The sequence below is a fragment of the Scleropages formosus genome, chromosome 1 (genome assembly GCF_900964775.1).
Source record: "Scleropages formosus chromosome 1, fSclFor1.1, whole genome shotgun sequence".
Lineage (NCBI taxonomy): Eukaryota > Metazoa > Chordata > Actinopteri > Osteoglossiformes > Osteoglossidae > Scleropages > Scleropages formosus.
The window spans coordinates 674,825-697,393 of record NC_041806.1 but is presented as its reverse complement, the minus strand read 5'-3'; the positions used below and the strand labels follow the sequence as shown (position 1 = coordinate 697,393).

General features: G+C 52.3%; 1 protein-coding gene across 4 annotated transcripts; it reads right to left on the bottom strand.

Moving 5' to 3' along the window:
* Positions 1-3,762: 3,762 nt before the first annotated feature.
* On the bottom strand, positions 3,763-21,302 carry LOC108919715 (dynamin-2-like). Of its 4 annotated transcripts, none has more exons than XM_029252090.1 (20): positions 20,955-21,302; positions 17,129-17,202; positions 16,366-16,515; positions 16,052-16,255; positions 15,864-15,962; positions 15,625-15,785; positions 15,388-15,530; positions 15,157-15,292; positions 14,802-14,869; positions 13,258-13,396; positions 11,512-11,598; positions 11,352-11,422; positions 11,213-11,264; positions 9,086-9,196; positions 6,401-6,510; positions 6,187-6,298; positions 5,941-6,105; positions 5,644-5,864; positions 4,487-4,732; positions 3,763-4,046 (listed from the first exon to the last, which is right to left on the bottom strand). In XM_029252090.1, exons 1-20 carry the CDS (start codon positions 21,113-21,115, stop codon positions 3,977-3,979), a joined length of 2,580 nt encoding a protein of 859 aa, XP_029107923.1. In that variant the 5' UTR covers positions 21,116-21,302; the 3' UTR covers positions 3,763-3,976. The 4 variants fall into 4 exon arrangements, with proteins under 4 accessions (XP_029107923.1, XP_018583455.2, XP_029107913.1 ...); XM_018727939.2 differs by lacking the exon at positions 13,258-13,396 and adding an exon at positions 14,045-14,183 and having other exon boundaries at positions 20,955-21,297; XM_029252080.1 differs by lacking the exon at positions 13,258-13,396 and adding an exon at positions 14,045-14,183 and having other exon boundaries at positions 3,969-4,046; positions 4,439-4,732; positions 20,955-21,297.
* Positions 21,303-22,569: the final 1,267 nt, after the last annotated feature.

Below are 22,569 nucleotides of genomic sequence, written 5' to 3'. Positions count from 1 at the left end.
AAGCCGTGGTGATGAACTGTGTGTTACTTTGTGTCTTCAGCTATCTGGATTATATGTAGATCTTTACTGATTAAAAAAAAAAAGGGAAACGAAGGGGTTGCGGCGTTTCGGCCGATGGGTCCCAGATCACTCAGGACTCCATGGGTTTCGCTCCACGGGCTCATCTTTTCTTACCCTCAACACAGCAGGGCCTCGGGGCGTAGCGGTCAGAGCCGCACCGCACCATCGAGGCACGTACCCTGAGCAGATACAGTAAAAATGACACTGCTGCATGAACAGTTTGTGATTCTCCGTGGTCGGCGAGGTTGCGAATTCCTGTACTCTGGCGAATCGGTGTATTTGTGGCTGTCTGAGTCTGTCTCCATGCGAGAGTGCAGCCGAAGACCACTTTCACCTCCTGCCGCTCGACTTGAGCGCCAAAGTGGTGCAATTTGCTTTCCAAGAGCCGGCAGCACGGCCTGGAGTTCGGGAGCGTCTCAGTTCAGCTCATTTCTGCAGTGTTTACAGCTCAGGTCCGGTGTTCCTCAGGGCTTCTGACCATCGTTCACATAAACAACGGATGTTGCACGTTTATCAGAATCACCGTGAAACCGGAGTTTGCAAGAATACTTTCACTTTCAGTGCTCTTGGTTTTTTTCATTTTAATGTAGCTTGAAGTCAGGAAAATTATTTGAAACTTTTTTAAGAAGCATTTTTAGTCCATTTGAAATCATACCAAAGACCTTGACAGAACCACCTATTAATAACCGGAGGGATGTCTGCACTACGTGGTGCAGTCACAAGTTGTAAGACGCGCTCCTCCTGGTCAGGGTCACCGTGGGCCGGACTCTATCCCAGAATCACTGTGCACAAGGTTCAGGGGGTGGGTTACACCCTCTCGGGATGCCAGTCCGTCACAGTTCAATAGCACTGTTACACTATTACACGTAACACACATATACTGATGTCTTTAAGCACAGCAGAGGCCAGTCTGACACCTATTGGCTGTACCATGTTTTACTCTTACATTGACTGTAACTTACTGGTAGGCATATTTAAGTGAGGAGGGAAGCTGGTCTACAGTGGACTCACTGGTGTGACAATGTCCTAGATACTGTAAGAGAGCTACAAACACCGCATGGACCTGGGTTACCGCCCATTCTCTCAGTCCTGGCTCAGCGGTGCTGCTCTCTGCTTGAAGGTCTTGTAAACGCTGCGTTTCCATGTGATCAAACTTGCCGAGGACGGTGGCGGCAGCAGCAGCAGCAGCAGCAGACCACTCCTGCTTGTTCCAGGGTCTCGGTCGCTCACCGGTGGTTTGGACGGCTGCGGACCTGGGGGGATGGCCTCCTGTTCCAGACCACAGCAAAACAAGAGGACAGAATTGAGACTCGTGTCGAATGACTCGGCTCAGCTTGGCGTTGGATGTCCTGGTCCCGGAGCTACGGGTGGACCGGAACCAGGTCCGAACAGCGCAGCTGCCGCGCAACCGCTCCACCTGACATGGTACGTGGTCTCTGGAGGGTTCTGTACAGAAAAGGGCTTCCGGGAAGTTTCGTGACTGTGGCGAGCACTTCCCAGAATCACTTGAGGGGGTGAGGATGAGGGCTGAAACATCAGGAAAACAGCTCCGGTATCTTACAGTTGTGGCTGATTTCTTTTACGGAAGCACTACAAATTACTTGTGAACAGTAAACATTTGCGTTCCTTCCCCTTAAAGGCTACTTTAAACCTGAAAATGCACCGACGTTCATCTTTCCACTATGTTGCTAAATTGAACAGGTGTAAATTTTGATGGAATGGGCAAAATGTATAAGAAAAAATTAATGTTATGCCCGAGATGATGTGGACAGCTGGTGATGGAGTTGGGCTTTGAACACTGCCAGTACCGGACAGCGCAGGTGAGGTGTGGGACGTCGGGACAGACACCAGCACAGAGACAGACACGGGGTTCCATAGCCAGTCCCTTTATTGGACACTTTCTCATTACAAGCTCATTTCCCCCGGTTTTCTTTAGTGTTTCAGGGAGTTGTTATTTCATTCACCATTTACATATTACATATTCTTCTTGATCACCACAGAGCCACTGTTCAGGTGTGTTTCAGGGCATTACCTCATCAAAGCACAGGTACAGAAAGGACACGGCTGAGGGACAGGCTGTGCAGGGTTCAGCACAGCAGGGGTACGGAACATCTCGACACTCATGTGGGGCACCATGAGACAGCGGCCAACAGGGGTGGAGGGTCTCAGTCCCACACAGCAGCCCTCTAGGCCTCAACACAAAGGCACTGATACCACCATCATCCCCACTATAACCCAGGATCAAACCTCTCTGTGCCCCACTGCACAGCTGCATCCAACCCCCTCTGAATTTCACTCACAGAGCATGATGGGTAATATCAGAGCACAGCAAAAATACCCTTCCCTGTACGCTAGGTGTGAACAAACAGGCCTCGAGCTCATGGGAAGGACACATGCTCTAGATCCCTTCCAGTGAACACAAAACAACTCATACATGGTTAGTGTATTACGTTACATACATTAGTATTGACTCAAACTATTAGGATGACAAACAGACTTTCAGTTCCATGGCAGTTATTCATTTCATTCCCTTTCAGCACGATTCCAGCGTACAATCCGCACTCATCTGCCGCCACCACATACTGCAGCAGAACTTTATTAGGCACCGTGGGCCTTCCATCAGTTCATCGAGCGAGAGCAGAACCAGCACCCCTTCAGAAGGCGTTTTTCTTGGCCCTGCCCATAAGTGGTACTTCTGCTCCCCGGTCAACTGGCTGGGTATCGTTGCCCCTCCTGCCTCTCTGGACAATCAGCTGGATGGTACCGCTCGTCTGCAGCTCATTCATCTCAAAAGAAGCCATCTGACCCCTGAATCTTAACATTTCCCACAGTCACAAGTCATAATACTCGCGCCTCCATGGGGAAGCTCCCCAGATCCCCGGAATGATCACACCACAAGTCAGCAAAGAAACTTCACTAAACGTTTGGAAATCAAAATCATAGAAAAAATACTTCTGCATAGACGTTATATTGGCTTACAAAGGCGTGCGTGTAGATTGAGAGGACGTCGCAAACTGAGTTGTCGTGTCCTACAAAAGGAGCCAGTGACAGACAGAGTGCTTCAGCTTTGGCCCAAAGTGACCCGAGGGCGAGTCAAGAAGGCACATCAACTCCCCAAACGGGAGACGGGGGACAACGCCCAAGGACAAGCACCTGCACCTGGTCATCAGGAGTCTGCAATGGCCACCCTTGAGATTTTACCACACCGGGACAGCGGTAAGAGTTGGGGAGCGGTAGGTCCAGGAGGCAGAGAGTCAGTGCTCGGGCGAAGGGGTTGGGTACGAAGGAAAGAGGATGGACTGCCTGTAGTGAAAAAGGAATCGCACACGTCTACCTCCTTTAGTGCTTTCTTCCAGAAACTATTAGAAAATGGCTTTAAAGCTACATATATATCATGAAAAACAGCACATTGAAAAAGAATCAATATCATTACAATAACAAAAGTAACAAGGCCATCGTGAATCAGGTTAGAATCCAGAAGAGCGAGAGAAAAAACCCTTGGCTAATGTGTTTCAGGTATTAAACAGGTTAGGGGTCAGAGGTCAGGGGTCAGGACTTTATCCAGGAGGGAGACCAGCCACGGAACAAGTGCAGCATCGAAATTCTGTGCGACAAGTGTTGAAATGGGGAGGACTGGCTGGGCAACTCCTTTCTTTGCAAAATGAAATGTTTTTCGAGCAGGACATTGTTTTTATGTTTGCATTTTTGGGCCCCGAGGCCCTCACTAAACGGCAGAAGATGATAAAAACTAAAGATTTCAGGAAACAAACGACCAGTAAACATTTCTATGTGAATACAGAGTCCCTGAGTGGCTGGTGACCACATCCCTTGCTCTAAGCCCCTCCCCTTTGCTGCCTCTGACCCCACCCCCAGGCAGCTCTCATAAGCCAGAAGCTCTTAAAGCAGACGCTCTGGCCTAGTCTAGCAAGGAGGGCTCCGATGGGCGGATTATGGTGGGCCGATTCGGGGCAGCTGGGGGTCTCCGGCTGTAGGGGAGAGAACAACAACAGGGTGAGACACCTGGCCTGGGGTGAGCAGAGTACAGAAGTGACCAAATCGGAGGAGTGTCTTATTATGCAGGAACGTATACAAGAGGACACATGCGCACAGACACACACAGCACAGAGGGGTGTGAAGCAAAACACACTCACTCACTCTGAGTCTCACACTCTGGGCTTCCTGAGGTGCAGTTTTTCACAGATCTGCTCCAAGAACAATAACCAACATGTGCAACATGCGGCCCAAGGTGATAAACTGACGGCAGAATTGTGCCACGTAGCTGAGAAAGCTGAGTGTGCAGTGTGAGGCATGGTCAGAGGAGCAGGACTCAGGTGCAGAGTTGGCTCCACTGACCAGTTGTCTCCGTGAAAGAACTCACCTGAACATTAACTTCACCCCCAGGGAATTCTGGGACGGCACAGCTTACCTGGGGACTCCAGGGGGCAACGCAGGGGGGATGCGTGCCGGCCGGGAAGGTATCTGCGGAGGGGCAGAGAAGGGGTCCTGAGCGCCGGCCCCAAAAGCGTTGCCGGGTGGCCCCGGTCGAGATGGAATGGGCGGCGCCGGGAAGGCGAGCGTTGGGGCGAGCGGCGGTGCCGGCATGGGGCCCCTCACTGCCGGCGGGCGAGTGGGAGCCGGGGCGGTCGAGGATGGCTTGTGCTGAGAGGGAGGGCTGAGGGATGGCAGAGCAAGGCGACAGAGAGAAGGGAAAAGGTCACTGCGGCTGACGTGACAAACGTCGAGACGACGAGTTCGAACCTGCGACCACGACGGACAGGAGAGAGCATACACTGGCTCCTTGACTTGCACACGTTACCGAAACCGGAACTCTCTCTCTTTGTAACTCTGTAGTCACGTCTACCACTGAGTCACAATCAGCACGAGTGTTACCTCATATATTCGCTGGTTGGGATCTCAACAGACCACTGGTTTTTGAAAATACTCTTAAGCGGTTTTTATATCAGTGTTTTAACTGACCACAAAGTCACTCTGAAAGTAACTTTAAATGACGGAAGAGGAACGCACCAAACTCATTGTTGGTGTGCTCATTGTTGACTCATTCATGCTATAAATGCGTGCAGCGTTCCTCATCCCGTCACTGATGACCAGCACTCGCAAACACCACACATGAGCAGTAAACACTGTGCAGGTGACTTGAATGAGAGCGGTAACACACTCCTGTCTTGCTGTATTTACTGCCATCTGCAGGCTCCTTCGGTAAACTCTGGTCACCAAGGCCATGCTGACTCCGTCTCACCACGTATGCAAATTCCTTCCAGAAAAATATCTACAACTAGATATGAAAATGAAATTAAAACAATGTGGAAACAAATCTTCAAAAACATCCAATCGGTACGGTTTGTAGTACGAAGATCCGGTGTACCACTCAGCTCTCCGCCTGGTGACCGGTCAACACGCCCAGCTGAAATACCTTTCAATACTCAGGTAATTCCGAAAAGTGGACAAGTAAACTTCCACTGTAAATGTAAAAAGTAAGAGTGCAGCAAGAACATGACCAACTGTACAGCAGCAGCAGCAGGTCAAGGAGGAGGAAGGAGGATGGAGGAAAGGAAGGAAACCCACCTGGCCTGGATCCAGGTGTCGTCCACCGGTGGAGGCATGGGCACGGACACCGTGGTGGTGCTGATGTCACCGATGATGAGCAGCGCCTCCTTCAGGGCGTGGTACATGCGTAGCATCTCGTCGCGTCGCTGCGCCTGCTCCGCCGACTCCTCCATCAGGCTGTTCTGGTCCCCCGACGAGTACAGGTAGGCCAGGAGCTCCGAGTGGATGAAGTCCTTGGTCTACGGGGGAGGACGCGCGTTAGGGCGCGCGGGGGGCCCTGGGGAGCGAGACCCTGGTGGAGGCGCCACTACTCACGTTGTTGATCATGAGGTGCATGATGGTCTTGGGCATGAGGTCGCGAATGGACTTGTTGACGATGCCAATGTAGGAGTCCACCAGGTTGCGGATGGTCTCCACCTGGCGCTCCAACTGAGGGTCCATGGAGAAGGTGTCGGCCGGGCCGCCTTCGTCGTTTTCCACCTGGGGGGAAGGGGGGAGGAGGCCTTGACCACACCCAGCTTCTCAGCCACGACCCTTTACCTTGTGTTCGGGAGAGCATACCTGGTCCTTCTCAGGGTACACTCCGGCCCTCAGGAAGGAGGCCTTCCAGCTGTCCACGTCTTCCTGAGAGTCGCAGGCCAGTTCGATCTGACGCAGGTCCTTGTACACATTCCTGTGCACGCACAGACACACACACACAGTCCAACAGGCTTTCTTCAACACGCACACACACACACACAGGGCTTGAGGGTTTCTACGGAGAGCACCGACACACCTCTGCTCTGTGTTGAAGATTGCAAACGTGTGCTTGGTGGACATGAATCCCTTCTCGACATCCCTCAACTTCAGGTTGTCCAGGGGGAGCATGTATTTCTTCTCCTTCTCCTGCATGCACACACACAGAAAGGGCATCAAAGTGAACCCAAACTAGCAACCATACTGTCCTTCATCACCCCACAGCACCTCAACGACTTCTCAACCCCACTACTGATGCCGTTGAGGGCCACTGAGTCCATGTCAACTGCTCCCGACCACATATGTAAAGTCCTTCCAGAAATTCTGTGCTCCAACCTTATCCTCCGTGTTAAAAGGGTGTGTCCACTGACACTGGGACTGAGTCCATCTTCTCAGGATGCATTCAAAGTGTGTCAACCTCAGTCTCACTTATGTTTCCACTGAGAAGTCAAAAAGATTCAAAAGATTTCAAGACAATGGAATAAAAAAAAAAAATAATTTTTGAAATTATTCTCTGGGAACAAACTGGATATGTAAAAGTGTAAATTTATCGGGTTACCCTGCATTTTACTTACATTTACATGTACTCATTTAGCAGACACTTTTCTCCAAAGTGACATACACATCTCATAGAAAATACAATTTGTTCATTACATTAGGAGAAAACTCTCAGGACTCTTAAAAGAAATGCTTGATATTAGATATCAGTCAAGGAAAATTCAGATTTAACTTGAGATTGTAATGAATTGGAACTTTTCACCCTTGCGAAATAAGGAACGAATCGGGACGTTAGGTGTAATTAAATTCTGTTTACACTCATGGTCATATTCAGTCTGTACTCCCCACACCGGAAGGAAGTTGTGTTGAAACCCAAATTCCATCTTTTCTCAGCCAAACCAGTTTGCTCCACCATGGTGGAGATAGTATTTGCTGTAACACACACTTCCACATAATGGCTCGTTGCCCTCAGCAAGCCAATCGGAGGCCTGTGAAGAGCTACGGCAGATGGGGGCCGACCAATCGGGGGCTGCAACTGCACTGAAACATAGTCCTTTTCAGCGTGCTCCTGAAGACCACCCAGCACAAGAGGCCCTTCTGGGGACGAGGAGGAGGAGGACAGTGTGTGTGCACGTCTGTCCAGGGGGTGGAGAGTCAGCTCTTTACGGTTGACAAGAAACATCTGGAGATGTTTAAGCAGGGGGATCACACACACACACACACACACACACACACACACACACACACACACACACACACACACACACAGTGTCCCAGCGATGATGTCAGTAGGAGAAACATGCGCTCCCACCCACAGAAGCCCACCAGGACTTCCTGCAGACGGAGAGGCTGCTCTGCGCCTGCCACGTCAGTGGGCTCCCGCCAGAGCCATGCTCCTTGCACCCGGGACCATCGTGCTGCCTCTGCCGATCCGCGCACGGTCTACCGTTCGTCCTTCCGAAGAGCTGAGCAACTGCAGTGTGTGACCGCAACTGCCTTATTGGGCTCTGCTTCTGGTCAAGGTGGCAGGGGGTAGGAAGCAGCATCTCTTTCAGTGAATTGTGTTAATGTGTGCTTTTTTTCTGTGTGCGAGTGCGTTTTCTCCTCTACAACTCCATCTGTTCAGCGTATCTGTGTTCCTTGTGAAGACATTGGGAGGTTTTAGCCAACTCTCAGCATGTAATCCAGTTACATTCCTCAGCTCTGTGTGTGTGCATGCTCCTTGTTACACGTGTACTGTACACTCAGAGCAGTACAGGACAAGACACACTCTGTGCTCCCTCATCCAGCCCTTTCTCACATTAACATATCACTAATCATGTGTTTTTGCACTTTTACCACCCTTTTACTGCCACTGCAGTCAAACCTTAAACCCCCTCAAAACAGGACACACACACACACACACAGGAAGCAGCTGTTTCTTTTCACGCCACAGTCGGCAAGACGACAGCTGTGGAGGACGATGTACGCATGTGGAATGATGAGCATTCGAACCCAAGTCCCTACTTGAGGACACCCCATCAGTTACTCCAATGCAGGTGTGTGTGCCCTGTGCCCATGGCTCTGATCCCTGCCCCGCCCACCCAGTGTTCAGACTACCTGTTCATGGTGTGCAGGTGAACAGTAGTCCGCACATTGGTTAGGCTGGAGGGGACTGGCATCGCCCCTCCCCCACAGGGGCACTGCATCCAGAGCCCAGCAAGGAGCCAGGAGCTCAATGACCCTTTGAGGAGAGTGGGGCAAACACCCCGGGTCATGAACCAACAACCCCTCGGTCACTGGGAGCTGCAACACTGTCCAGCTGTGTTCCACCTGAACCGTACGGGCCGCCTGCAGTAATGGCTCTCTGCTGCTGGGCGGCGTGAATGAGCCAGACTAGTGTGTGTGCGGGGGGACTTTGTTAACAGCAGTTTACCTGGCTACACGTCTGTTTAAGGCCCACCAGGTGGTGCTGCGGTTACAGCAAAGAACATGGGTTCGAGTCACAGCTCAACTCCTGCTGCAGCACCCACTTACCCTGAACTGACAGAGTAAAAATTACCCTACTGTATAAATGGGGAAGTCAGTGCATGTCGTTCTGGGGAAGAGTGTCAGATGTAAACAAACATAAATAAAAACAAACAACATGCAAATGATGATCCTGTGCAATCCATTGTTTACAGCCAAGCAGATTCCCATGGGAACGCAAGGAAGCATGGGCGCACACGCGCACACACACAGGTCTCACCTCCTCATCCTTGTACCAGGAGAGCGACTCGGCTGTCAGCACAAACCAGTAGTCCTTGGACCCCCCCTTCATGATGCTGATGTTGATAGTGAGCCAACCGCGGCGGATCACCTGTGCAGGGGGAGGGGCAGAGAGCGGAGCCAGTCAGTGCAGAGACCTGTCGTCTTGGTGCCGACCTCTCCCCACAAACGCGCGCACACACACACAAAGAGCGCGCTGGAGGGTCATGTGCTGCATCCTGCGTGAACACTTACACATGGAAAGAGTGCGGAAGGAAGAGTGGTACACACACGTACACACACGTGTAAACTTGAGCACAAAATGCACGCAAGCGGACAGTGTAAATGGTCTGTAACGCAGTTTTTAGAGGACAAAACAGCGACCAGTGATGCCGGACACATTTCACGGTCATTTGAGGACAGCGCATTATGTGTTGCTATTGTGATCACTTTGCTGACACATGTGCAGATATGTGTTTGAGTGTTTTTAACATGATTCAATTCAATAATTGGGGGGGGGGGAGACAGCACAGTGAGCACAGGGACCTGAGGAGGAGCGCTGTCGCCCCGCTCTGGTGCTGGACTCAGCGGTAAATACTGTGAGACGTGTGAGAGGCTCAACGTGGGCTCTGAGCACAGCCAGCAGGGGACACACACACACGTTGTGAACAAGGACACACACTGATTACAGCCACAGAGGCTGGACGGCAAAACAAAGAAAAAATGTGGCAACAATAGGACTTAACTGACAGTGTGTTAGTCCTGCGGTGGACATGGCTGGGCCCTGCAACACAATGGACCAACGGTCACTGTGACCACACACATCGGGCATAAAAGAAGGACCATGAAGCAGAGACTGGAGAGCAGAGGGACGACTGCAAACAGGGTGAATGTGAGGGACGCGCTCAGCTGGTGTGGACATGGACACGAAGAGAGAGCAGGTGGAGAACAGTGGAGGACGTGTGAAGGTCCACCAGTGGCGAGCGAAGCACAGCGCCTGTCCCCAACCTGTACGTGACTCAAGTCTCGGACTGATGTGCAAGTGCGAGGGTTGGGAAGGGGACTCCTACGCATCATGTACACGAGTGTTTCACCGAACCCACAATGAACACACAGCGCAGAGATCAGTGCCGGACACATACGGCGAATCAAGGATCTCTCACTCACACACACACACACACACACACACACACACACAGATTTTGGTGCCTGCCCATCTTGTTTCCTGATTTTTTTCGAACTCGCTCCGCAGGTGTTGATCACAAAGCCTCTGTGTGACACTGACCTATAGCAAGGGGCAGCAGGGAGCACCACGGGCAGGAGAGCCAGAGCCAGGCCAGGGTACGTGCCCTGAGGACGTCCTACACATGTACAACACAGCCCAGCTACACGGACACTTTGTGACAGGACAGCGACTCCTAACACACACATGGCGCCCACAAGGGGAGGATCACAGCGGAGAGGAGAAAGGTGGATGAGGGTGGGGTTATCCCCAACGCGCCACCACGGTCCATGGACCACGAGACAATGACCTGATCCTTGAGAAAAGGCGACACCTAGTGGAGGAGCGCATCACCACACCTGGAGAACCAGGCCTTGTGACAGCAGTGCCATCCTCCCAGAAATCGTGGCCCCTATGCGAGAAGCACCATGGCCTCTGTTGTCCTGCTCCTGTGACCCCCAATGGCCCCTGCTCCAGTGGCAGGTTTGATGACGGCTCTGGAAGGCGAGCGTGTGCCTGGCGTACTTACCAAAATCTTACCCTGCGGCCGAGGTAAGGGGGGTAGGTAGGGAGGACACAGGAAGAGGAAGAGGGACAGACATGGAACGGCAAGTTCACACAGATGAAAGGACAGGTCAGAGGACAGATGAGAAGAGAGAAAGAAGCAACACAACCAGAGTTACAGCAGACAGTCAGCGCAAAGCTAGCAACACAGTGTGTGAAGACACAACACACTTGCTCCAAATTGGAGCAAACTGCACCTTCCTTTTCTGTCTCTACTATTTGCCTCCGGAGTCCCGGGGACAAAACCTGCAGGTTCCACTGGGAGTGTAGGGCGTCTCGGCCCCTGGGTGGCACCACTGAGCACTCTAGACAGGTGTGCCCCGGGAGGACAGGGGTGCTCACCTGGTTTGGCATGGCCCTCTTCTTGTTCACACTTGCGTTTCTCTGCTGGGCGCTGCAGAAAAATATGAAGGAGGAGGGAAACATCAATGTGTCACTTCCTCTGCACAGCGACATGGGTTTGAGGGGCAACGGCACATACTTGGCGAAGCCGATGAAGTCCTCGTGGTTCGTGTTGATGTAAGAGAGCTCAATGTCAATCAGCAGCAGGACCTTAAACAGAGCGATGTTCGTGGTTAACACACCATGCACAGTGTGTGTGAGTGTGTGTGCGTTTGCATGTGTGCACGCACGCTGCCCACCTGCTCTTTGGTCTTGCTGTCCCTCTCTCGAATGTGGGTGGTGACAATGCGCTCGGTCTCCTCACGCAGTCTTGGGTACGAGGCCAGCTGAGTGGGAGTGACACACCGAGAGACTGCGGGTGCTGGACTCACCGAACCCTAGCGTGTTCTCTCTCTCTCTCTCTCTCTCTCTCTCACACACACACACACACACACACACACACACACACACACACACAGACACACACAGCAGCGCAACTTGCCCCATGAAGGCAGGGCCTATACCACAATACACAGACACACACACCCAGGACTGACACCTATTTCACACACACATTCTCACACTCACATACAAACACGGGTGCGACAGACAGCATGCACTGCTTTTTTACCCATCAGCCCACAATGACCCTCACAGTCTCTCCATACACATGAGCCAATGTACTGTTTTCACTACGTGCCATTCTGAAAAGTCAAATTAAACACACTCAATGTGACCGTGGTTGGATTGTCCAGTTCAACATGGTCTTTGCAGGAAATCTGTTTATTAAATACTACTATTTAAATTGTTATTATTAGAGCTGCTCAACGAGAGCAATCATTCCAAGCTGATGGCCAAATGGTGATTGATCGTGATTGACATGTGTTAGTAGAATGTTAACTGGGAGGAGGGTGGCTCAAAGAGAAACACAGGTCAAGGAGAGTGGAGTATGTGTGCAGACAGACACACACACACTGCTACTGAGCTACTCAGGAACTGCGCTGTGCTATAAGCGCTGCCAGGCTGTCAAACAGCTGACAGGCCTCTTCTGCTCACAGCACACACTGCACGAAACACAAGCTACAAAAGGGGAAAAAAACAGCAAACTACCGAGCTACAAAGTTTTTTGAAGACACAAACATTTTAGAGTTTATTTTTAGTTTCCTTACAGTTTCTAAAATTTGAGCAAGTGCAAAGTGTTTACCCTCCAAGCCTATAGGTGGCAGTAAAGAGCACCAAATGCTAGAAGACAGTGGCACTGCCTTAATTCGACTCCTCATGGTGTATTCAGCTCGTACAGCAATGTCGGGCGTTCCCGAGTGTCCACGACCACGTGGATGAGAAACACATACTAATGGGAGGAACCAGTTCAGAGTCTGGGAAGAAGGGGGGTCGTCTACAGCAGTAGCACCTCAACACGCAGGTGTCGGTCCCAGAGTAGCTCTCCTAGGGTGGCCCGTCTGGAGTTACAGCCCCAGGATCTGTTGTTCCAGCACTCAACTAGTTCACCACGACCCTGACCTAACACAGCCTGGTGTAACCGTGAAGGCCTCCAGGGCTTCCCTGTGTGGACCAACAAGCGATGGAAAAACGAGGACACAAACAGGGTGGGGTAAAAGCGGGACGGGACAGGGTGGGGTGGTGCGCAGGGGCAGCGAGGCACTATCATTGGAATTTCCAGGCTGCACAACACAAAGCCATTAGGGAGAGCAAAAGGTGCATCAAGTACCAGCCCTCGGGCCCGTTTCACATCCTGAGAGACTCGCACTGCCCAGAAGCCTTGTTTCACCACATTCTGAGTGTAATATTTAGGTAAGCTTTAACAGCTGGAGCGCTGAGACAGACGTCCCACAGCCACTGTGCTGTGCTGCGGTGCGGTGTGGTGGGAGCGAGGGGCCCTGAGGTGAAGGTGGCAGCGAGCACAATCACTCGAAGCAGGGAGGAAGGCTGCCGGGTGGACACGACCGCAAAAGACACTCATCAAGCACGTCCTCGCCTGCCATTACCTTCTCGGTACATTTTTGCACAAGAGCGCTCAGCTCCGTCACAACCAGGTCAACGCACTTCAAGCTGGGTTCCTTCAGTTTAAGGATCTGCTGCTTGACTATGGCCTCGAAGGCCAGGTCAGGTGTGAACAGGCCCGTTCTGGAGGGTCACGAGGGACAGGCGAGCGACGCGAGACGGGGATGGACAGACACACTTACAGCAAGGACACAACATAAACGAGAGAGGATGGCAGAAGAAACAGGAGACAAAAAGGCACCTTGTTTAGTTAGTTAGTTTCCACTAATGTCTCTATACAGCCAAAGAAGCAAACAGAACCGGAGCACGCGAGCTGCAAGCTTCCCAACCGCATTGACCTTCTGAAGATACAAGCGATGGTCCTCTGAAGCAGTCCATGGCACTTCGAACCATGAACCTCTCGAGGTCCACCCACCCAAAAGAGAGTACAGGAAACCTGCAGCTTGCGAGTGGACGCACGTCCTATTGCACCACATCACCATGAGCATCATGGGCTTCTCCAACACACGACAGCACGCGCGGTTAAAGGCATGGGGGCAGTGGCATATGGCACTAGGTCATGTCAGGACCACGTGGTCCACCGACAGCCATGCCAACCATGTTGGTATTCCTCAACCCTGGTCCATGACCCCCCAGGCACTGCAGCTTGAGAAAACCTTACACAAGTTCCACAGAGGACCTGTACTGGGCAAACGTGCAGGCGGAGGGGTGCCATGCCCCATGCACCATGCCCCCATGCCCCCGCTCAGCGGTGCCTCCTGCAGGCAATACCTTGCTCGTGCACTGCCTCACTGTGTTGATGAGCTCCTGAATGACCAGGTCAATACATTTTAGGCAGGGCTCCTTGAGCTTAATGATCTGCTTCTTGACGATGGCCTCAAAAGCCAGGTCTGGGGTGAACAGGCCCGTTCTACACACGCGCACATACGAGACAGAGGACAGGTAAAAGGTGCATGCCAAACCCCAAAAACAGGCAAAACAGAGACAGGCAGAAGAACGCACTCGTAGTGATGCGTGAAGGGTCAAACACACATGCATCACACACAAAAGATGGACATGCGCGCACGGACACATGCACACACGGAGGGGGTGGTGAGGGGAGGGCAAGTCCGGGAGGTTGGGGCACGTTTGCATTAAAGAGAAGGAACAAAGAGAGAAGAGGAAGAGAATGAAACCGGTTTAGAATTCGCTTACAAACAGTGAACACGCTGGTACAGTGAGTCAAGTGGACATAGTTTTGTAATAAACAATCATCACAGCTGATCACCATAGTTAGGACAGACTGACACATGAATAAATAGTCAAAAGTATTGGAAGATGAACAACAGATGGGAGTTGGGAGGGAGGGGCTAAAAAAGAGAAGTAAAGCACAGAGACAGGAGAACAAAGAAAGAGCAGGACACACGAATTGCAGGCTGGAGGAGAGACACTGATGTGTGTCACAGTGTTGTGGCGATGACAGTGTGTAAAGAGCTTCAGCGCCACGTACAGGACGGCTGGGGCACGATGGAGCCCCCATTCTACTTGCCTCACGCCATGGATATTCTTGATGGCGTAGCTGATCTCCCGTCGCAGCTCCTTCTCGTCAAACTCCATCTGAGAGCCCGAGAGGACATTGTGTGAGCGTGAGGAAGGAAGGAGGGAACAGTACAGGGTACGACAGCTCTGCTCCCCATGGCATCATGTGATTGGATGGGGGAGGGGTGTATGCTTGTGGAAGCATGTAGCTGCATGTTAAGTGTGTGTTTTGGGGGTGCCTCAGGTGGGTTTAGGACTTCCATAAATACACCACTGATCAACAAGAGGTATAAAATTGAGGAATGAATAAAATTAAGAGGCGCGGGTGAGGACACGACAGAAACAGGAAGGTGGACCTGCCGTACCTTGACCAGCTCGAAGGGGAAGCGTTCGTGGAAGATGCGGTTGATCCGAGCGCCGCCCGACAGCTCCACCGTATCCACCTGGTCCCCGGAGCCCTCGATGCGCTTCTCAAAGTCCACACCAAATTGCTGCACCATCCTGCAGACAGGCGATCACAGGACAGCGTGTAAGGGTACAACAGCATGGCCCCACCCCACGCTGTCCCACCTCCCACTGCAGCTCCGCCCACTAACTGCAGCAGGGCCTTGGTCTTCCGCGTTGGGTCGTCAGGACGGAAGTTCTTGTACTCCTCCACCTCCTTCTCCAGGGACAGCAGCTGGCTCTGCAGTTTGCTGCGCAGTCCCGGCAGGGTGTCCCTGATGTGGTTCGTCAGTTGCTACAGACACAGGGACAGGGACACGTTTATACAAAAGAGGACAATGTTCGAAGGTTACAGAGCATTATGGGCGGCACAAAGGCCCTCGCCTCACCTGGTTGAGGGTCTTTTGGAGGTGGGGCGTCCCCATGCGCTCCGCTATGTGTCGGTAGGCCGGGTGTGACAGGAAGAACTTCCTCTCAGCCGCCAGGGCAGCACGGATGTCCTTTTTGCCATCAATATCCTTTTGGCTGCGGTTCACAACCCCGATGTAGCCTGCAGGGGGTGAAAGTGAGTTGGCCAACGGAGCAGCAGCTGGAAAAGAATGCGCTTGTCCATGTGTGCCCTTCTCACCCCTGCGGAGCGGCAGCAACTTGTTCTCCAGGATATCCCTGGCATCCGTCCCCTCGTCCATCAGGTCCAGCTTGGTGATGACACCGATGGTTCGCAATCCTAACAAACGGGTGAGAAGGTGGCACTGGATCATCGCCCTGTTGAGAGGAGGACTGCAAAAGTCGTGCTCCGTGGGTGGCATAACCTACCCTGAGGGTCCACCTCCTTGGCGATTTTGAGGGCATCCGAGTTGGCCAGGTCTGTGTTGGCAGGCGTCACGGCCAGGATGAGGCAGCTCTCCTTGGTTACGAATTGCAGCAGCATGTCGCGGATCTGCTGCTCGATGTCAGGAGGCTGGTCACCCACGGCCACCTTGGTCATTCCGGGCAGGTCGATGAGGGTAAGGTTCAGCACTGCGAAGGGAATGGAGGAAGGGACACAAGTATCTCTCTTGCTGCTAAGAATTAAGAGTGTTACCAGTACACTGTGTGTGTGTGTGTTTGCGTGTGTGTAGGAGCATTACCATTGGGCGAGTACACCCTCAGGTTGATGGGGATGGGAGAGATGCCTTTGTTGGAGCCCGTCACCCTGTCTGTCTCGGCCTCGATCTCCGCTCGCACCTCCTCAAAATCCACAAACTTGCGCCCCTTGCAGTGCAGGAACTCTGCATACTCTACAGGACAGCAACACACAAACACTCTCTGGGTGATACACTCTTTACCACTTTCTTCGCTTGAAACACCTATAGCACTGTATAGCAAAATAAACAGCCAGCATTTAGCCTCCAAGCCAACAGATGGCAGTAAAGAGCACCCAAACAAAACACAATTCAAGTCACTTCCACAGTGTTCCCCAGTGTCTGTGGAATGAATAGGAGTTTGTGGAGAAGAAATCATTATTTTCAAGGATTTCAAATCAGTTTTCACTGCAGCCTGAAGGCCAAAATGTTTTTAGAAAGGATCTTGTAAAGTTAACTTATTCTAGCTATACATGTTATTTTTAGAACACTGAACTAGTGAATAAACAGATATATCTATTATTAACCTTTTACTGATTATGACTGATTATGAGTTACAAACATACTGACTTACGAACACACTTCCAGTCTACTGTGTCTGAGAGAAGAGAAGCAGCGTGTGTGGAAAAAGCGAAAGCGGGAAAAACACACCAACGGACAGGGCAAGGCAACTGACACATGCAGAGGACACAAAGGCACATTTCTGGACAGACAGGAAGACAATGAGGAGAGAGGCTGCAACTACATCGGTTTAAGGTCAGTCACCCACCGGCTTTACTGTTCACCAGCTGGAGGATGAGTGGCCTGCGGGTGACAATGCCTGACCCTCGGGGCAGGAAGTCCCTGCAAGCGGGAGGGAAGCAGACAAGAGAAAGTGACAGAGGCATCAGCAAATTGTCACTTAACAGTTACTCTGCGGTGCACAAACAGCGCTCATCTTATCATGTGACCATAACTCATCACATACCGCATTATTTCTCATGAGGAAGCACTGCCATTCTCCTTGAGTTCACCCTAAAGCACAACAGGCTACATCAGTCCCTGCAGCCTCTTAGCTCGTCATAGGTTCAAAGCCCACCTCCTGTTGTAGAACCCTCGAAAAAGGTGCGCATCTTTAATTGTAATATACAATAAAAGTTACCCTTCTGTGTAAACAGCTAAACCACTACAAACTTGAGTAACACTGCAAGGTGCCTTGGACAAGTAAGACAGAACATCATCATCATCAATAATAATAAAGAGGGTGCTCTTGTGCCCACTGTCCAAAGCAGTACTCTTCTTGTGTACAAATGGCTGGTATGTTGTGTACTGTATACAGTATATATCATCAACACACAGATCAGTGCTAAGAGGCTGCAGGGACTGGTATAGCTTAGTGGGGGAGATGGACACTCGGAGCCAACAGCGCCATCAGCAGGATTGGCAGAGAGAGAGAGCGACCAAGTGCAATTCGTGATATTTCCCCGCTGTTTCTCATGACAAAGAGAGCCACTGTATATTGTTTTGCCGCAGGACACTCTTGGCTCACGTTAGTGTCAACCAGCCGGGGTTCCATGATTGGCTAAGAGTGACAGCAGCTCCGCCCACTGGGCAGAGATAAACCAGCTGTGCCGAGACAAGGCGGTGTAATGAAAGGCAGTCTGTCTTGTTTACCTTGTTTTCCCATGTCTCTGTGTTTATGTCAGACCCAGGCGCCCCAATACGAGCAATGATGTGAGCCGCAGCTCTCGTCTCGAGACAGCGCAGACCTCTGACCTACAGGGCCACATCATGCTCAGCTATGGTGGGCAAGGGAAATTGAGCAGAAGAAAGATCATAGGTCACAGCCGCTCCCAGAGGGGGTGCTGGAGCACACAGGTCGACCCTGAGAGTCTCAGAGGCTTGTGGGAAGTCACTGAGGTCAACAAGTACCTGAGCTGCCATTATGACCAATGAGTATGTGATGGGAGGGTGTCGTACACTCTCTCTAGCTGAAAACGTGCACCTATCGGCGAAGCTCACTTCTCTGACTCGATGGCACAATGGGAACACACACCAAGACGTGTACACACAGGCCCTCTGAGCCAGGCCACATTCTTCAGTAAAACACGACGAAGCAGGGTAAACACAGAGTCCCTCTCTACAGCCACAAAGATGGAGGTTCAGTTCAGTCGCGGTCATTTAATCCAGGTCAGCGAAGGCGCCCCTCGCAGATGCTGGGGGGAGTCAGACTGAGCCGTACGCGCTCTTCCTGGGAGCTTCCGCAACACAGTGTGTTCCTTGCCTGCGGTAGAAGAGTGACTCATGTGGAAAACAGCGCTGTGTGTGCGCGCATCGTAACACAATCAGTTCAATATGCGCCCAAATTATGGGGAACATGCTTATGAAATGTTCAGTGGCTGTAATGTCCGTGCAGGGCAGCCTTTCTTTGGGCAGCCAATAAGACAGCAAAGTTCCCGCATGTTATTATACGGAGCAGCAGGGTTTACCACGTGTCCACTGAAATGGAACTATGATAACTTAATGATGCAGGAAAAGGCAACTGAGCGGAGGCCAACTGCCTGACGTGTCCTTAGCCGCTTCCTGGCGGCACTTCCTGTCTGGGGAGCACAAAGACAGACATTATGGATAATCTCCAAGCCCACCGTGCCCCATAATCAGAACTGGGAAATTAGCAATTAGCGTGCAGTAATATTAACTACACTATTACATCAGTTATGTCCAAAAGCTGCACCGTTCGGAAAAGATCCCTGCAAACATGTATCATAAGAAATCGGTTCCAAGTAACGAATTCCATTTCCTGGACAGAGAGTCACAGCAGTGTGTATGGAGGAGGTGATCACACACATCCACCTCGCTGTGTCCACCCTGCTGGACAGGTCATTGTGGAGCAGACAGGGTCACAGCGCGAGTTCAAGGGCTGTGTGACCGCTGTGGGCCTTGAGCGTGTTGGCAAGTGACACTAGATCCACTTGTCAATTAATGGGTTCAATAATTTATCAAGTAACTGTCCATTGTTACTGAACAGCAGCTGAGCTCTTGGGCTTGGAAGAGGAAGGTTGTTGGTTCAAACCCGGCTCCTCTTACCTGGAAGTGGCACAGTAAAAATACCCTACTGTGTAACCGAACTGGAACAGTTTAATAAACATGATAAGGTGTCTCATCATAAGTTAAATATGATAATTCAGGAGAGCTCTATCACAGTGGATTCACTGAGCTACCACACCCTCAGTGGGGAGCATGGGCTGGGCCACACCCCCCCCAACACACACACACACGCGTGTGCGTGCACTGTCCCACCGCCACTCGTTCAAACCCTGCTGATGAGAACACATGTGACCAAAGACCAGCAGGAAGCCCCGTGCTGCCCGGGTTGTGGCACGGAGCTGAAGACACACCTGCCGGGCACAAGCGCGGACCAGTCGCACATCTCCCGGCAACACTGTCCACAGCTACGCCGACCGTGACGGCGGTCATTGCGGCAATTGCGTCGATGTGCGTTTCCACCTCTGAACACACCTGCAGGTGCCAACAGCTGCCGGGACCACCGGTGAAGGACCGCTCGAGATACAATAAGCCCTGCGCGGAACCGGCATGTACCACGTGCGAAGAAGCCCCGCCGGTGGCGTTGCCCCGTCGGCACGAGTCCGGCGTCACGCGGTCGGCCGGGGCAGGGAGCAGTAACGGTCCCGAGCGCGATCGGGGCTCGCGGAGGGTCCGGGGCAGAGCATCGCGCGCCTCTCCTCGTCAGCCCGCTGAACGTGGCCTGTAAAACCCGACCGCTTCGCACGTCTCCGAACGTCCTGGTCTGCGTTGGACTGCTGGACCTCCGAGACGTCCGCGCCGCCGGTCCTTTGCGTCCACAGCAGGGGTCACTCACGGATACTGCGCTCAGGAGTTTCTTCTCTTTCTTGTTTTCCTCTCCTCGGCTGCCCACTGGATTTGTGTCACTGCAGAGTTTTCTAAATTTATTGCTGCTTTTATTCCTCTTTTCCCTGAGGTTTGTTCCTTTTTTATGCTTTTCTGCTGACTGAGTCACTGTGCTAAGGACACTTACTACTACTGCTCTAACACAAACTGAAGTGAGTGAGTTGCCCAGCCAGTGCGGTCAACTAACCGCACACTAACCCACTTGACCCAGCTCGTTTACTTTACACCATTATTACCAACTTTGTTTTACTCAGCTCAGGAAAATTATGATGTGACACAAACACAGCGGTATATATAATATTATGTCATGTGTGTAGAAAAAAAAAAGGTTCCATCGTTGTGCAGATGTGCAGAACGGGGCGGACAAGACGGTTAGTTAGTTAAGTTAGTCAGTTAGACTAACTAGTCGACTAGTTTAGTTACTCTCCGGCGGCTTCAAACACTTTTAGTCCTAAAAATCAAGAGCGGCGCGAACCGCGAAGCAGCGCTGACCGTGACGGAACCAACCACCCACCGGAGCCCTGGGCGCCGTCCCGGAACTGGACTAACCGAACGAACCGCACTTCCGGAACCGAACTTCCCGGAACTCAGCATCCCGCCCGGCCCAAGGGAAACGGCGCTGCCTTCCGAAGTTCCGCTAGACGACGTTGGCTGACGGAACCGCCCTCACCCACTCACCCACTCACCTGCCCACGAAGTTCTCGAGCACGGAGCTCTTGCCCGCGCTCTGCCCGCCCACCACGGCGATCTGCGGCAGGTCCAGGTTGCAGCTCTGGCCGATGGAGCTGAACGCGTCCTGCAGCTTGTTGACGAGCGGAATGAGATCCTCCATGCCGCGGTTCCCCATGGCGCCGCTCCCCCCCGCCGAGAGCCGCTGCGTGCCTGGACTCGCTCCCTCGGTTCCGTCCGACGCTCTGGCACAAGTGGAGCCAGCGAGCGAACTTCCACCATCCGGTCAGGCGACTCCCGACCTCCGCTCGGGCGCCGCCGCGCCGCCCCGCCCTCCTGTCAAACCTCCGCGCGGCTATTGGCTCCAGCGGCCGTCTGTCCTCGAGATCTTCTCGGCGATTGGCCCACGGCCGTGAGGGGGCGGACACCTTCGGTTCGAACCGCGGAACCTGGGCGCACGCTGCGATTGGACGCTCGCGACGTCGCTTTTTTTCTGTTCGCTTCCACGTTCGTGTCCGCGCCGATGGCCGCGATAAACGGACTTTGGTCGCGCTCCGCCGAGCCCTTTGCGCTCTGTAGTGGCGCGCTGTGGGGACAGAGACAGGGAGGCAGCCCTCGGAGAGCTGCACTGTGTGTGTGTGTGTGAACATCTCTAGTCGATTGATGATGATGATGCCCCTCTTTGTTCGTGGCTGATCGATAGAAAACACGGCTTATTAGAGCTCCATCAGCAAAAACTATTAAAGGCAGTGTTACATGTACACTATGCATTCCTAAACTATATAGGTAGCGCAATTTATTGTGCCACACCAGGTTCCTGTAGCGGCCCCTTTAAAAACAAATTACCAAATCGTTGATTGACTTCTTTTAAAAAAAGTGCTGTTTCGCGGGGGTCCAGAGGGGGGCGCTCAGCAACCGGTCGCACCCGCGTCCAGTGAGCAGTGAGGCCTTTCGGCCAAGGCGGGGACACCATGGACACCCTGGACACCCTGGACACCCTTGTCCTCAGATATGTGCCACAAGTACGGTGCTGACGGCACTGTTGCAGCGTGTTAATTGTTGGTACCGTGTTCAGCGGCATGTTACATGCATGGATAACATCCAGTGGGGCATCTGCTCTCCTCTTAACAGGTGCAAGCGTCATATGGAATGAAGCCGTCATGTTATTTATTAAAAAGAAATACTAGAGGTATTCATACAGTCTTCCACGTCATACCTCGATTAGTTCAATCATGTAAGTGATACTGATGAAGTTTGGACAGATGGGGGAAAAATGGGGTAAAATGCACACTGAAGGAGGGAAAAGGTAGTGAGCAAAGCAATCGGAGCGGGGCGCTACGGTGCACTCTCACGCAGAGAGATCATTCTGGAACTCGGAGGAGATACCCTCCCCCTCCACGTGACCTCGGGTTTGGCGTCGTGCTGCGATCGGACATGGGACGGAAATGGACGCTGCTGTCTAGCTGCTCTCGAGACATCCCGGAACATTTATAACGTTTGCAGGAGAAGCACCTCTGAAATTCCAGTGACGCTTTCTGTTGGGCCGCAGCGGCCCCCCGTCAGCATTCAGCTAGCACTCGCTTGCAGCTCTCGTAGCTCGTCCACAGGATGGCGGGCAGCAATGCTGTAGCG

Bases quoted from the DNA above. Each gene is read 5' to 3' on its own strand.
- LOC108919715 (XM_029252090.1), bottom strand. From the start codon at position 21,115: ATGGGGAACCGCGGCATGGAGGATCTCATTCCGCTCGTCAACAAGCTG. The intron at 17,203-20,954 runs GTGAGTGGGTGA...TCCCGCTTGCAG, and splicing joins CTCGAGAACTTCGTGGGCAG to GGACTTCCTGCCCCGAGGGT. The intron at 5,865-5,940 runs GTGAGTAGTGGC...CCTCCCCCGTAG, and splicing joins TGCACCTCATGATCAACAAC to ACCAAGGACTTCATCCACTC.